This window comes from Formica exsecta, unplaced genomic scaffold, assembly GCF_003651465.1.
Source record: "Formica exsecta isolate Colony F162 unplaced genomic scaffold, ASM365146v1 scaffold196, whole genome shotgun sequence".
In the NCBI taxonomy this organism is placed as follows: domain Eukaryota; kingdom Metazoa; phylum Arthropoda; class Insecta; order Hymenoptera; family Formicidae; genus Formica; species Formica exsecta.
Window position 1 is genome coordinate 139,631 of NW_021849259.1, and position 13,736 is coordinate 153,366.

The 13,736-nt window shown below is 37.5% G+C and overlaps 1 protein-coding gene across 3 annotated transcripts; it reads left to right on the forward strand.

Annotated features, from left to right (window-relative positions):
* The first annotated feature begins 6,937 nt into the window (after positions 1–6,937).
* On the forward strand, positions 6,938–13,275 carry LOC115234188 (G-protein coupled receptor Mth2-like). 3 transcript variants are annotated; one of them, XM_029804997.1, is made up of 8 exons: positions 6,938–7,362; positions 7,805–8,561; positions 9,233–9,471; positions 10,887–11,059; positions 11,352–11,573; positions 11,941–12,204; positions 12,502–12,915; positions 13,016–13,275. In XM_029804997.1, exons 2-8 carry the CDS (start codon positions 8,466–8,468, stop codon positions 13,027–13,029), a joined length of 1,422 nt encoding a protein of 473 aa, XP_029660857.1. In that variant the 5' UTR covers positions 6,938–7,362; positions 7,805–8,465; the 3' UTR covers positions 13,030–13,275. The 3 variants fall into 3 exon arrangements, with proteins under 3 accessions (XP_029660857.1, XP_029660855.1, XP_029660856.1); XM_029804995.1 differs by having other exon boundaries at positions 12,502–13,275; XM_029804996.1 differs by having other exon boundaries at positions 6,938–7,262; positions 12,502–13,275.
* The last annotated feature ends 461 nt before the right edge of the window (positions 13,276–13,736 follow it).

The window sequence follows — 13,736 nt, forward strand, 5'->3', positions numbered from 1 at the left end:
TATATATATATATATACATGTAAAATACATACATTATCTATTTTGATTAGATACATTTAAAAAACTCGTATAATTAACGATGATAACAAATTTATATTAAAATTTGTTGTATCCATTCTGGAACGGGGCAAGAGGTCATACTGGCGACAGCACTGATATGCTCTTATCCCTCGCCCCGAGGCAGCGACTCGCGAGCGGAGTACCGACCATGAAGAGAGGAAAGAGACGGATAGATAGAGCAGCAGAGATAGATAGTACCAGAGAGAAAGAGAGAGAGAGGGAAACAGAGGGAGAGCCTATACTGTATATATATGTGCAGTCGTATACAGAGTGTACCGAAGGTAACATCGGCCACAATGGGACCGATTGATTGCTGGAGGCCGGTCGTCGGTGAAACGTTAAGCTTTACGATCGTTTAATCGCCTCGTTGCGACATACTGTATATGTGCATCTTGCAAAACAAAATCCACCCTTTCCCCTTTCCTCTCTCCCTCGCTTGGAACTCCCTCGACGCGTAATATGCATGCCTGTAGACTGGTGGATCGAAAATATCTAGAATAGTCGAAGGGAAGGGAGGCAACGCGTTATTACAACGGAAGCTCCATTTGCGTTGAAGCTCCAGCCTCGAAATTTCATGAAATACGAAATTTAGATAGAATAGATTTAAATATTTAGAGATAATTAATGTACAGACGTTGTATATATGTGTGCGTTTGGCCATCTGGTTTTTAGATAACATAGATTCACTCGATTTGATTACAAGCAACGCTAATCAAATTTACATTATATATACATCCTGTATATATAATACAATTTTATATACATATATGTTTTGTATAACAATTAATCATTGTATTTGGAAATTAAATTTATATGCATATGTATATATAAATTTAATTTTCAAATATGATAAGTCATTATATACAATAAGATAATTCAACAATTTCATAGCTTTACGATTTTCTCTATAAGTTTTTAAGGTCACGTATTTTTGGCATGTTTGTGACGAGGGTATATCGGAATATAGAAGAGTCCCTATCGAACGAGAGAGTATAGGGAGACGGAGGTAGTTTCTATTTTTCCTTCGTGTCCACAAATCGTGCACACGTGTCACTAACTATCGAACACTCCACCGAAAAACAGCGCGATTCTCGTAAAGGGAAATCTCGTAAAGAACGTGCGAGGGGGACGGATTCCTCGGTGCGAGCGCAACGAGGGTATAGTTTTCGATAGACAAATACCTTCACGCTAAGTGCCTCCATGAGAGGGGGACCCCAAATCGCGTTCACCCTAACACCACAAGTTAGTGTGAGTGAGCGAGCGAGCGAGAGAGCGAGAGGGATGAAGCCGGGCTCTCGTAGGAGGGAAAGAACCACGACGGAAGGGGAAAAATATTTTTATTAAAAAGGGCGGTGAGGGAAGGGATCCGCGGGAAGGGCGAGGGGAGGGAAACATCATGGCGGTCCGCGACGAGGCTTTATTAAGCCATATTTCCGTTCCCGCGCTTCTGCGATCGACGAACTGAGAATTAATTCCATTATTTTGCGCGAAAGGGCAATCTCGCGCGATGAAGCCTGATATTTGCTGAGATATTTGGATTATTTATTTAGTTAACTGATTATAAAGATTATTAAATTTTTTCGGGAAGAACAGGGTTCAAGAGTCGCGTGAAAGAGGAATAATAATAATTAACAGTTAATAATTTCCTTCGCGCATGTAAAAGAATTGCATTATCTTCTCTGCATAACTCTGAATGACCTCTACTATTCAAATCAACTAGTTCCTCTTGCGTATTACTTTGTATTATAATTTCTAACTGAGACACGTGTAATATTTCTCAAGGCTTATTGAATTCCGAAAGGTTATAACAGGGCTCGCTGAATTTATTTGCACCTTAAAGGCAAAGACGAGGGGAAATACGTTTGTCAAGGTCGCGTGGACCACGTCAATGCGTTCGCCGCGAAGCGTACACGATGCGTGTATAAGCAGAAAACCGACGTCACTGACCGTCGATGCACGCGAGACTCGTGACAATTTCGTGTGTGACGTCGCCCGACCGCGCGTTTCGGCCCTTTGCTCGAAAAAAACCTGCATCGCCTTGAATCCGGTTCTTGAAACCTTGCGATCGTCCACACGATCGTCGAAGATTATATCAATGAATATTCGAACATAAAACCGAGAAAGTCTATAGCCTTGAGCTTTGCCCAGAGAAGAGGTTCTAAGTCATCTTTTATTCTATAATACATAGTATAGATAAATTAAAAAAAAAAAAACATGTTTTTATATTAATTTACGATGAAAATACTTCTATTTATACTCTATTATATATAAAAGATAACTTGTTAAGAAATTAATTACTACAAAAATATGTTTTTATAGTAATTTGCCATCAATATTCCTATGTATAATAATATAGATAGGAATATTGATCGTAAATCAGGTCAGTATAAAAAATATACTTTTTTCTTATTAATTAATATCTTTTTTATAAGAGGAAAAAACGCTGATGATAAATGTTTGCGAAGGATCGTTTCATAACATTGACGTGTTTTTTTCCAGTATTTATGCAAATCATTTCTAGAAATATCGAGTATTTAATTGAACTTAAACATAGTACGCAAGTCTTGATAATTTTAATCAAATGGAAAGGAAACTTGCATGAAAAAAAAAAAAAAATACATGGAAGTCTGCAGAGGCTGTAGCAACTTGCAAAAATATATTGCAAGAACTTGAGCAGATTCTCGCTAAACAAAGAAGTTTAAAGCAGTTCAACAACAAACTGTTTATTATAAGCTTCTTTGTTTAGCGAGAGTCTATCGAGTTCTTCCAATATATTTTTGCAAGTTGCTACAGCCTCTGCAAACTCCCATGTATTATTTTTATATGAATAGCCTTCGCATTTGATTAAAGCTATCAATAATTGCGCACTATGTTTAAGTAATCTGCTTTAAGTAAGTCTGCTCCCGCCTGAATGAGCGGACGGAAAAATAACAGGGCTACAACGGGACACGGTCTTAGGATTTATCTCCTACTCTTAATTTTACGCACTTTTGCCACTGAGCCAAACGAATCCCATGCTATTATATTTTCTTCACTCGAGATTCCTCTCCGAATCTTAAAATAGTATCAAAGGATATATCGTATCAATTAACGAGAATTGAACGTAGACAACGCGACAAAGACGTTGCGAATCGAAATAGAGAAGAAAGAGTCGTAATAATAATGTAAACGGTGCGAAATAAATTTGTGCACAAATATACAAATTTGGGAAGAGCTTGCTTAAATAATTCACGCCCGGTGCAAAAAGGAACGAAAAAGTTTTATGTCCAAAGTTTTGCCACAGATTTCGGTCACCGAGCGTCTCTCTCCACTTCGTATCGCGGCGAACTCTTTCGTAGCAACAATATTTTGACGATCCAGTGACATGCCTTTAGGCAAAATTTCAGGATAGTTTTGAGCGTATATTGGAGCGTTTGTATACCGAGCCCCTTTCGTTGAAAGTTTAATATTACACTACGAGAGATTGCCGCGTTCAGCGTTCCTGGCTGAATAGTTGAATATTTTTCGCGAAACTTTCAGAAAGCCGTTTCTCTTTCGAATCGCAAAACTTTCACGATTATTCACTAAAGTTTACTATTCAACTTTTTGCGATTAATTAATTTAATAAAAAGATTATTAAAGAGTGTTTGTGCGCCACGTAAACACGCTACGTTATCGACTGCCTTCGAACTTGAAGTGCGAAATGTTTTAACAGAGAGCAGTATAGTTCGCGATACGATTTGATGAAATGAATATCAGACCGGCATTGAGCTCTCCGCGTGAATATCAATGTAGTCTTTACATAACAATACATCTTTCGAATAATAATTGTTTTATTTTCCATTTTAGCGCAAAAGTACTTTTTTATCCTTCAACGAAAAAGATAAAATTTTAGGAAATGAAAATAATCGAGATAGTATCGGGGTATCGAATATTTCTATCATTAAATTGCTTTAAGGATATAGAGCTCCTTAGGAATCTGATGAAGCGATAAGATTTATCATGCTTTTTCCCCCAATAATATTCTTATTTTATTTCTTCTTCAATACGAGATTTTATTCTAAAAACTCTAGAGAAATCATTGATTCCTGTCATTATCAGACGCAAATCGAATATTTCTATCATTAAACTGCTGTAAGGATATAGGACTCTTGAGGATTTTGAGGAAGCGATGAGGTTGATCACGCTTTTTCTTTTAATAATATTTTTATTTTATTATATTTCTTCTTCAATACGAGATTTTATTCTAAAAATTCCAAAAAAATCATTGATTCCTGCGCGATTATTAGGCGCAAATCGAATATTTCTATCATTAAACTGCTGTAAGAATATAAGATTCTTGAGGATTTTGAGGAAACGATGAAGTTGATGTTTTTTTCTCTTAATACGACGTAATATTCTTATTTTATTATATTTCTTCTTCAATAGATTTTATTCTAAAGAAATCGTTAACTCCTGGGATTATCAAACACAAATCAAATAATTTTACCATTAAATTGCTGTAAGGATATAGGGTTCTTGAGGATTTTGAGGAAGCGATAAGATTGATCATGCTTTTTCTCTTAATACGTAATATTCTTATTTTATTATATTTCTTTTTCAATACGAGATTTTATTCTAAAAGTTTCAGAGAAATCATTAACTCCTGGGATTATCAGATGCAAATCGAATATTATGGTAATACCTTATTTACTATAGAGTTGTTACAGCAGAGTTTCAATTTAAAGTACGATCAATCCTATTGGCCTTTCCTTTTACGTATATAACGTCGATTCGGGATTTCCTTCGTGTGTAGGAAGTCCTGAACGTCATGCAACGCGAATTTCCTAGCCGCACGCCTACACGCTGTCGGCAGCGACGTCATCGAATTTTCGCTTTCATCTTTCATTTCGCGCCCAGACGTATCTCACTCTGTTGTTTAATACATATATATGCAGGAGGAAGAGGCTACATTTGCAGCATGTTACGTCAAACGCTATATTTATAACCGGGTCCCGGACCCGTGACCTTATCATTTTAGCCATTAATGACGATGTTCGATTATACGGTGGAACTCGCCGGGATCCTCAAACAGAATGACGTAGTTTGTGATATGATTATTAAGTCGCAAGTTGTAGGCAAGCTCACGTGCGATCTGTTACGGCATACTCTATATTTGATCTTTGGATACCGTAAATCCGGGACTTGGGCCGGCTAAAGTAAGCTCTCCAAGTCACCCACGCGGAAATCGAGTTTACTTCTGAACGATGAATCGACCCGCTCGAATTTGGATCTTGTAAACAATGCTCGTTTTTAAAAGAATCTTATAGACTCGGAGATTCATCGTTTGTTCGAAACGATGCTCCGATAACACAAGTCACGTTCCCATAATAACGCACCTGCGCGTTATTAATGCCATCAAGTTGCTTGTATTTAAATACAATCTGATAATATCGTGTGAACTTTAATTTTACTCTTTATTCCTTTTTAACGAATATTCCTCATCGTCTTTATGTAACGCGAACAATTTCTGGATGTTTGATGTCATTCATCGAAATTTTGAAATTAATTCTAATTTCTCTAGGCATGTTTTAATTTACAATGCTTATCCGTTTTTTATGATTCCGAACTTGAGAAGAGATTAATCTCAGAGCGCCAGATAAAAGGACGTTTATAATAATATATATCGTAATAATAATGATTTTTCTAAAGAATGCTCGAGCCCGGACATTGAATGCAAGTTATTGTCGTTTGCATTGCAAACCGACCGAAATAGAGACTCGGTTTAATTTTATATCTTGCTATTTTACACTTTGCGACGCCAACACAACCCAGCCTTCATTTACGCTTCGTCTGTTGTATCCCGCTGTGCGTACATAAAGCTTAAACGGAGATATACGTTCCGCAGCAAGTCCGGATCTGATTGATTAAAGACTTTCTGAGAAGTGCCAATCGAATTATTTGATAGGAATCCGTATCAATAAGTAATCAATAGATTCATTGGAGGCTCGAACAGGCAAATGACGTGGCGATGTGTTAGCAATAAGTACGCTCGCTTTCGGCGAATTTCGTCGACGTCATTTCCTATGAGATTGTACGGGAATTTGTTCGATAACTTGCGATTATTTGCCTCTGTCGCATCGCAATTTAATAAAAATAGCACAAGTTTGTATAAGGAATTCCGTCTTGGCGATAATGAGAAACGGTTTCATCTCTCACTGAATGCACATTAAAAGAATTCCTACAATTTTTTTTATTGTATATATATTTGCATTATCCTTAATCTCTTGATGTAATGCAATAGTACGGTAATAACGTTCAAGTGTTTGCGTTATCTTTAAAAAATGTGTACGTTGCGTCAGATGTCCGAGTGATAAGCATAGATTTTTCGACAGAAGGTCCGAATCGATTTGCGTTCACGTCTCCAAAAGTTTCAAAAAGAATTTTATAAAATAATAACACGTCCCATCATATTTGGCTATTCCCCGTAATATTTCATTGAAATGATTTTTCAATGAATGCGCAACGAATGATTCACGTGAATCACGCGTGACACCTTCTGCAAACATTGATATTTTACGCGTGCAACGAACTTAAAACGTAATTAACATAGTTAACTCAATTTACGCGACTAGCGCGCAATTTACGAGATATTTAGCGACAGTCACACTTGTGGGAGATAAAAATAAAATTCGGATAAATTTAAACAGAGTCCTCTTCAAGGGACGGTCTTTCCGAGAACAGCAGATTGCGCGATCAGTTAGCGAATCAACCAGAGATCGAAGCGAATATCTTGTCTCTTGGACAATTGATAACGCCGCGTGCGCGCGGATGCGAAATACCTTCGGTATATATCACGTACATATACATACATACATAAACACCGAGCTCAGTCATCGGCACGTTCGTCAGAGTGTGTGCATCGCCACACGCGAAAGATCGCTCTCTCATTCGATAAAGGCACGAGCGGATCGCGGTGCCCGTCCAGTCGCTTCTCGGACTTCGATCGGTGAACCACGTGTCGCGTGGATCCTATCGATCGCTGAGCACGCTGTCAAACTTTGATGCCTGCCGCTGGGATTACCTGTTAAAGTGGCCGGAAAAAAGATCTCTCCCGCATGGAAAATTTTTATTAATAATGACAAGATAAAATTCCGATTCTCGAGAGAGTAACGTGTACAGTGAAAAATATCTCTAAGGATTTAACGAGATAAGTTGGAGTTCGCCGACGATCGGACGATTGAGTATGAACGGATCCTTGATAATCGATAATCCGGTGTTGAATAATTTATTGTAAGAGTCAATCGCGCCAAGTCTCGAAGATCCAGTGTCAAAAAGTTTCTCGTAAGTTCGCCTCTATTCGGTACATGCGGATACGACGACGTCACTTTCTGAAAGCCGGTCTTGGAGTAGGAGAAATATAATGGCGGATGAGTTAATAACCGGCAACTACCGCAGGACTATACGATAAGGTCCGCTGCTTGCCGCTCTTTATCCGCTTCTCGGATAATGAGATAGCGGGAATCGCAGGTCAATGACCTTCACTCATCATCGGGCTCGTATCGATACGACATTCGATACTTTCCTCACCGATTTTTGAAAGTGACGTCTTCGTCGATGAGATTTCGATTGCCTTGATCCGATCCGGATTTCTCCGGAATAAATATGCAAATGAGACATTAAGATCGTTCCTTTCAAAGTCGGTATTTCGTTTATAGATGCAATAAAATCTCGCGAAAAAATTCGATCAACTTATTCGATAACGTCTCCATTTTTAACACCGTAGGTTTTTCGGACTACGAGTCTCGAAAGGATTTCCAGATGACTTAGCACGCGCCCTGACATCGAGTGTGATTGATGGATACGCGAGTACTCATGCGGAGAGATCGCTGCGGAGAAAAAGATTGTCGGAAAAAATACGATAGAAGTAGCAAGTGATTCGAGAATCAATAGAGATAATTCATCACTAATCTTGATTCTATGATTCTCGAGAGCCTCGGAGTTACGTCCGTCTGGCTAATTCATGAAGCCGAATCGAAAGCGGATTCAGATCTTTAATCGAAACCGATTAAGCGTTTAGTAAGTTGGCATTACATAGAAGACTTATCGATAAGTGCAAGCAGGGTGTGACGAGATAAATGTGCAAGAGAGATTCTAATATATGATATCGAGTGACGAAAGACGAAGAGTGGAAGCGCCTGTCCCGTCCAAACGTCACCAAGATGCGCATCGTACGATTTAATCTCCTATCATCGACATATCCAGAGCAAAGCTAGATTGCCATTCTCGTTTGTAGAGCCCATTCTATGAAAAATCCAAAGTTCGATTATGTTTACAAGGTGTTCGATATTTAATATAAGTATATTTGAAAGTTGACGCGATATAAATCTCAACTGTGCGAAGATACATTTTTCATAGACTTTGACAAGACGTAAATATTATCCAGGATGAGTCTCATTCGCATCTGCGCCCTTTTCGTGTATCTGTTGGCGCCAATCGCGCACACGAGTGATGTACCACCCATTATACGTTTTATTCCATTGGTAAGCAGAACTTTTATGAGATTAAATTTAGATCTTATATATTTTTATTTCTGTGTCTGATCTTCTTGCTATTTTCCATCTCGCAGAATTATATTTAGTTTAAGCCGTTGTCGATACCTGTTTCTTGATACTATCCAGATAAGAGTCCGGCAGACACTTGATTTGTGATCTTTTCCGATGCGTGAGATTTTGTAAGAAATTTCGGGAAAGACTGGGGAATGAAATATCTAATGCGAAAAAATATACAAATACATTTTGATCGCAGATCAACGCAAACACTATTTAAAAACTTGTGATTAATTTTTTATTTTATGTATTGCAACGTATAAATTGTTGTGTATTTGACTATCTTTCAAACACTCAACATTTATGCGAAAACAGTTTTATAAAAGTATTAAGAGATCTGCTGTAAAATAATCTCAGACATTTTTTGTATGATTTCGAAAAATATCTCTATCCTGAAGTCTCTCAAACCAGTTTTTACTCATAAATAATTTGCTTTTACGCCGTCGACAATTTATTTATCGCTTTATTTGCGTCATTGTCTCCTTTATTCATATTCATGATGACGCCTCAAGCTTCCCGAATTTTCGAATGTGAAAATATTCGTTGCTTGAATAATATTTGCAAATCGCTGACTTCGGCGAAATACTTTCAATCTTCGTTTTTAGCAAAACGAGACTCAAATACCGGAGGAATACGGACAGCTCCCATTGGTGGGAAAATGTTGCCCCGTAAACGAAGTTCTTGCAAAAAGCGAGGATGGGCCTCCCAAGTGCGTCTCCTCGAACGATTCGTTGACGGAGTACTTCTCGCCCTTCTTCAGCCAGTACAATCTCACCGGCGTGTTGGTGCCCGGAGATGAATATCCTCATTTCGTCGCTATCGTTGGAAGTCCCTGCGATCGAAAGTACGTATCGAGAAATTATATCGTGGATTTATAAATAGCTGAGTAATCTTTTATGCCGCGTTACAAATTATTTTTTCTTGAAGACCACTCGTTATATAATATAAAATGTATAGACATCGTACTATCGATATATCCTTATCAATAGATCGGAACGCCAGTTGGTCATCCTACGATAAGACTCCATTTTCATTCGTGTCGTAGTGACGATTAGCTTCGAGAGTTCGGTACGAACTCAATTTATCGATTATGTGTTACATTTAGCAAATATAATGAAGAATAATTTCGCGAATTATTTCTGCATTTTGCGACAAGTTATGAATGATAACGCGAAGTATAAATATGCCGGAAATCACATAAGATGAAATTAATTTATAATTTTTTTTTTTTTAAAGAAAATAAATCGAGAAAAATCATATATCGATACTATAATTATATATACATATAATATATATAGATATTATATATTATATATAATATAGTATATTATATAATATTATATATATAGTATATTATAATATATATCGATACTACTGATAATTCTGCATTCTCGATATTACATTCCTTAGATATTTATAAGATATTATGAGACGCGTTATGAGACATCGGAGGAGCAAATTGTGTATCTTAATAAAAATAATTTATGAACTGTTAAAGTTGATAGATGCACTCATTGTCGGCTCCAAGCGACAGATAATGTAATTGATTATTCCCAATAAAAGAAATTATTTATCGTGCCATGATAATCAGCGGAGATGAAATCAAAGTGGCATTTAATCTCGCCGGATAAGACACGGCGAAAGACAATGCATTGTCGCAAACTATTGATAAATAACGGATATAAGATATAATCAATTTTTATATATTTGCGCTTGAGCGACAAGATTTATGGTTTGCGAATTCAGATATAGATTTAGAAAAACATTATAATTTTGTAATATATGACCACAGTTTATCCCAGAAATCAGTCCATTTTTTATCACACGATTGACAAGATACTGTCATATCCTTGTGTAACACGGATTAATTTAACAACTCTTATGGATTTTTTTTTTTTTTTTTTTTTGCTAGTATACTTTACGAGTTTTGATTTTTTTTTTGTCAAGTATAAAGAATATGTAAGACGCGAGATATCGAGAAGCAACATTCAATATCTCGTGAAAAACAATGTTTTATTCTTTTCTACCGCACAAACAAATATTTTGATTTCCATCATAATCGAATGTTCCTGTACGACGATTATTTCCTTGTGCATAACTCGTTTCTCATAGATTACGAAAACCCGTTTCTCGGAAATATCTCGCGTGGAATCCCGGTAATAACTTTATTTACTTTTGAATATTCAAGTCTTGTGCACCTTTCTCAAGTCTAGGTTTGCGCGTATCCGTACATACGTACTCAAACACGAAAATTTTCAGGTACATGCTAGAACCGAAGAAAGACGAGAAGGATAAATATTATTTACTATTAAATGGTTCCATCTTCGCGCCTAGAATCAGTTATGCACCAATCATGCTCATGCCCGGTAAGGACTACTGCATGGAAATTGTGCCCGAACAGGGACTTATGGTATTCGTTTGTTTCCAAGAAGGTATGTAATCGAACAAAATGGGACAAAATAATAGAAAAAGAAAACCAAAACTTTTTCTCTATCTCTGCATCTTATCCGTATTTATAAGTATTTTATGCAAAGATATTTAATCGTTGTTGACAATCTCTCTCTTAAGTCTGGAATTTTAATCTGAGAAGATAATTCTTATTCATTCGCATGATGCGTTTATATAAAACAATATAGTCTTAAAAAATATTCGAAACGTAGACAATAATTCATTTTATAGACTTTTTCATGACATCTCTTAATAAAACATGTAATATGATTGCAGAAATCGCGGATGTACGGGTCATCGTTTACGCTTGTGGGCTCTTGATCTCGGTGCCTTTTTTTATTCTCACCATCGCGGCGTACGTGATAACGCCACGATTAAGGGACGTCCACGGGAAAGCCCTTTGTCACTATTGCGGTTGCTTGGCGGTGGCCTTCAGTACTTTGGCCATTACGCAACTCGCGAGCTCGCGATTTCCGTTTGAAGTCTGCGTTAGCATGGGTAAGACAATTAATTATCCAACGTGGAGGAACGTGTATAAATGTGACATTGATACATGAAAATGCATGTTATATCATAATTGTTTATCAGCCTTGGCTGTAACGAGAAAACCTGAATTTTTTGCGATTAATTAAATTTATTACAAGAATCTATTTGAGAGAAATAGGCAGAGTATTAAATTGTAATATTTTCTTATAATTTTGAATATTGTATTCTTTTGTATCCGACTATCACGCTTTTAAGGAACGTTATAATTTCGACCATATCGTAAAATATTATTCCGTGCTGTCGCAGTTCGCTCTTTAAGAACGACAGGCGAATGACAGACGTGCTAATTAAGAGACCGTATGGCCGGTATCGTTTTCAGCGTTCGTCATCCAGTTCTCGTTCGTGGCCTGCTTTTTCTGGCTGAACGTGATGTGCATCGAAACTTGGTCATTAGTACGTCACCATGTGAACCATCGCTCGTACAGAAAGATTCAGTCCAAAAGGCTGTTCTTCTATTACTCGATATGGGCCTGGGGCCCGTCGGCGATTCTCATTCTCGTCTCGATGGCGATGGATCTCAGTCCCACGATACCCATGACCTACGTCAAGCCCGCTTTCGGTAGCGACAGCTGCTGGTTCAAGTGTGAGTCCATTTACAGATCTCGCGTATATATGTATGTCATCAAACATACGTCATCCAGTCATACATTAGCAAAGCTTTTTGTAGATATATTGTCTTGCAAAAAAATAAATAATCAACATTTGAGGAAACGTAAGCGATTTGATCACAATCGTCATCCACGCGAAGAGATAATATCCATATAATAATTTCCATCATCGTAATAAAGAATCATCATAACTCTCAGCTTCTCATCTTCAATCAATATCCGAGAGAAAGGAAAATTAATCGGTATATTAATTATTATTGCTTCTTCTACAGCCGACGCGGAAGCCATGCCGTACTTTTACGTACCGATCGGTCTTCTTCTGGTGTCGAATACGACTCTCTTCATAATCACGGCTGTCAAGATCAGCCGCTATCAGCAGGAGCTCGCGTTAAGACGCATGGCGAGGAATGAGCATTCCGATCGAGAGGATCAGAGACTCTTCCGCAGAATCAAACGGACTTTCGTCGTCTGCCTGGTGCTCTTCTTCCTGATGGGTCTCAATTGGATGATGGAATTGGTCTCTTGGTGGGCTGGCCCTCTGGAGTGGTCAGCGTTCGATCTAGTGAACGCTCTTCAGGGCGTCCTCGTCTTCGGCTTGTTCGTCTTGAGGAAGCCCGTCAGGAATTTCGTCTGGCATCGAATACAAAAGCTACGGGGAATCCATACCGTGGAACCGGATATCGGAAGTATGGATCTAGCACTACTGCCTGTGATAAACGGTGATTCCTTACCTAGACAGACTGTCGTTCAATGATAATTTAGACAGAAAAATTCATGTTTATCTAGACGTGAAAGTATGATGCATTTAATGCGCGCGTCGACCCAACAAGTACAAATGTCGGCCGTGAACTTGAGGCGATCGATAAACTGATAACGGCCCGGTGGAGGGAGGGACCCGAATGTATATATGGCTTCGCAGCGTGAGATCGAAGTTATTTTAACTTCGATATATAGAGGTGGAATAGAACGACCTTCTCGATCGATGACGTTTGCAGAGAGGTGAAATATCACCCTGTTATTGATGTGATTCTTCGATTTTATGAACCGCGAAATTTTCGCGAAAAGGAGATTTTTTTATACTTGATTGAATCGCGTACATTCGATAAGTATATAATAGCTCTAGTCCCTTTTTAATTATACAATATCTATAATCAGAAATATATAATGTACGTATATAGTGTATGTTGTGTTTCTTGTAAAATGCAAACGCGAATGCATAGTGAGAACATACAACATGACAGTGTATTTGTATGTGCGCGTATTGCAGTTGAATTGCAACATCATATAAAACTGAAATTTGCGACTAATGTTTTATATAATATATCTTTTATCTTCTTCCACGATATATGTCATAACTCTTATGCGCTAATTATACAATCGTGGGAAAAGAAATAATGAACGACAAATGACCTTACTTGACAAAACGATAAGGATCTCAAATGTATGTGTAATTGTAAGCATAAATAAGAATTGATCACATATTAATTAAGATAAAAATATATATATA

Coding starts and splice junctions, on each gene's coding strand:
- LOC115234188 (XM_029804995.1), top strand. CDS start 8,466: ATGAGTCTCATTCGCATCTGCGCCCTTTTCGTGTATCTGTTGGCGCCA. Junction 9,472..10,886: donor GGAAGTCCCTGCGATCGAAA/GTACGTATCGAG, acceptor GAAAATTTTCAG/GTACATGCTAGAACCGAAGA. Junction 11,060..11,351: donor ATTCGTTTGTTTCCAAGAAG/GTATGTAATCGA, acceptor ATATGATTGCAG/AAATCGCGGATGTACGGGTC.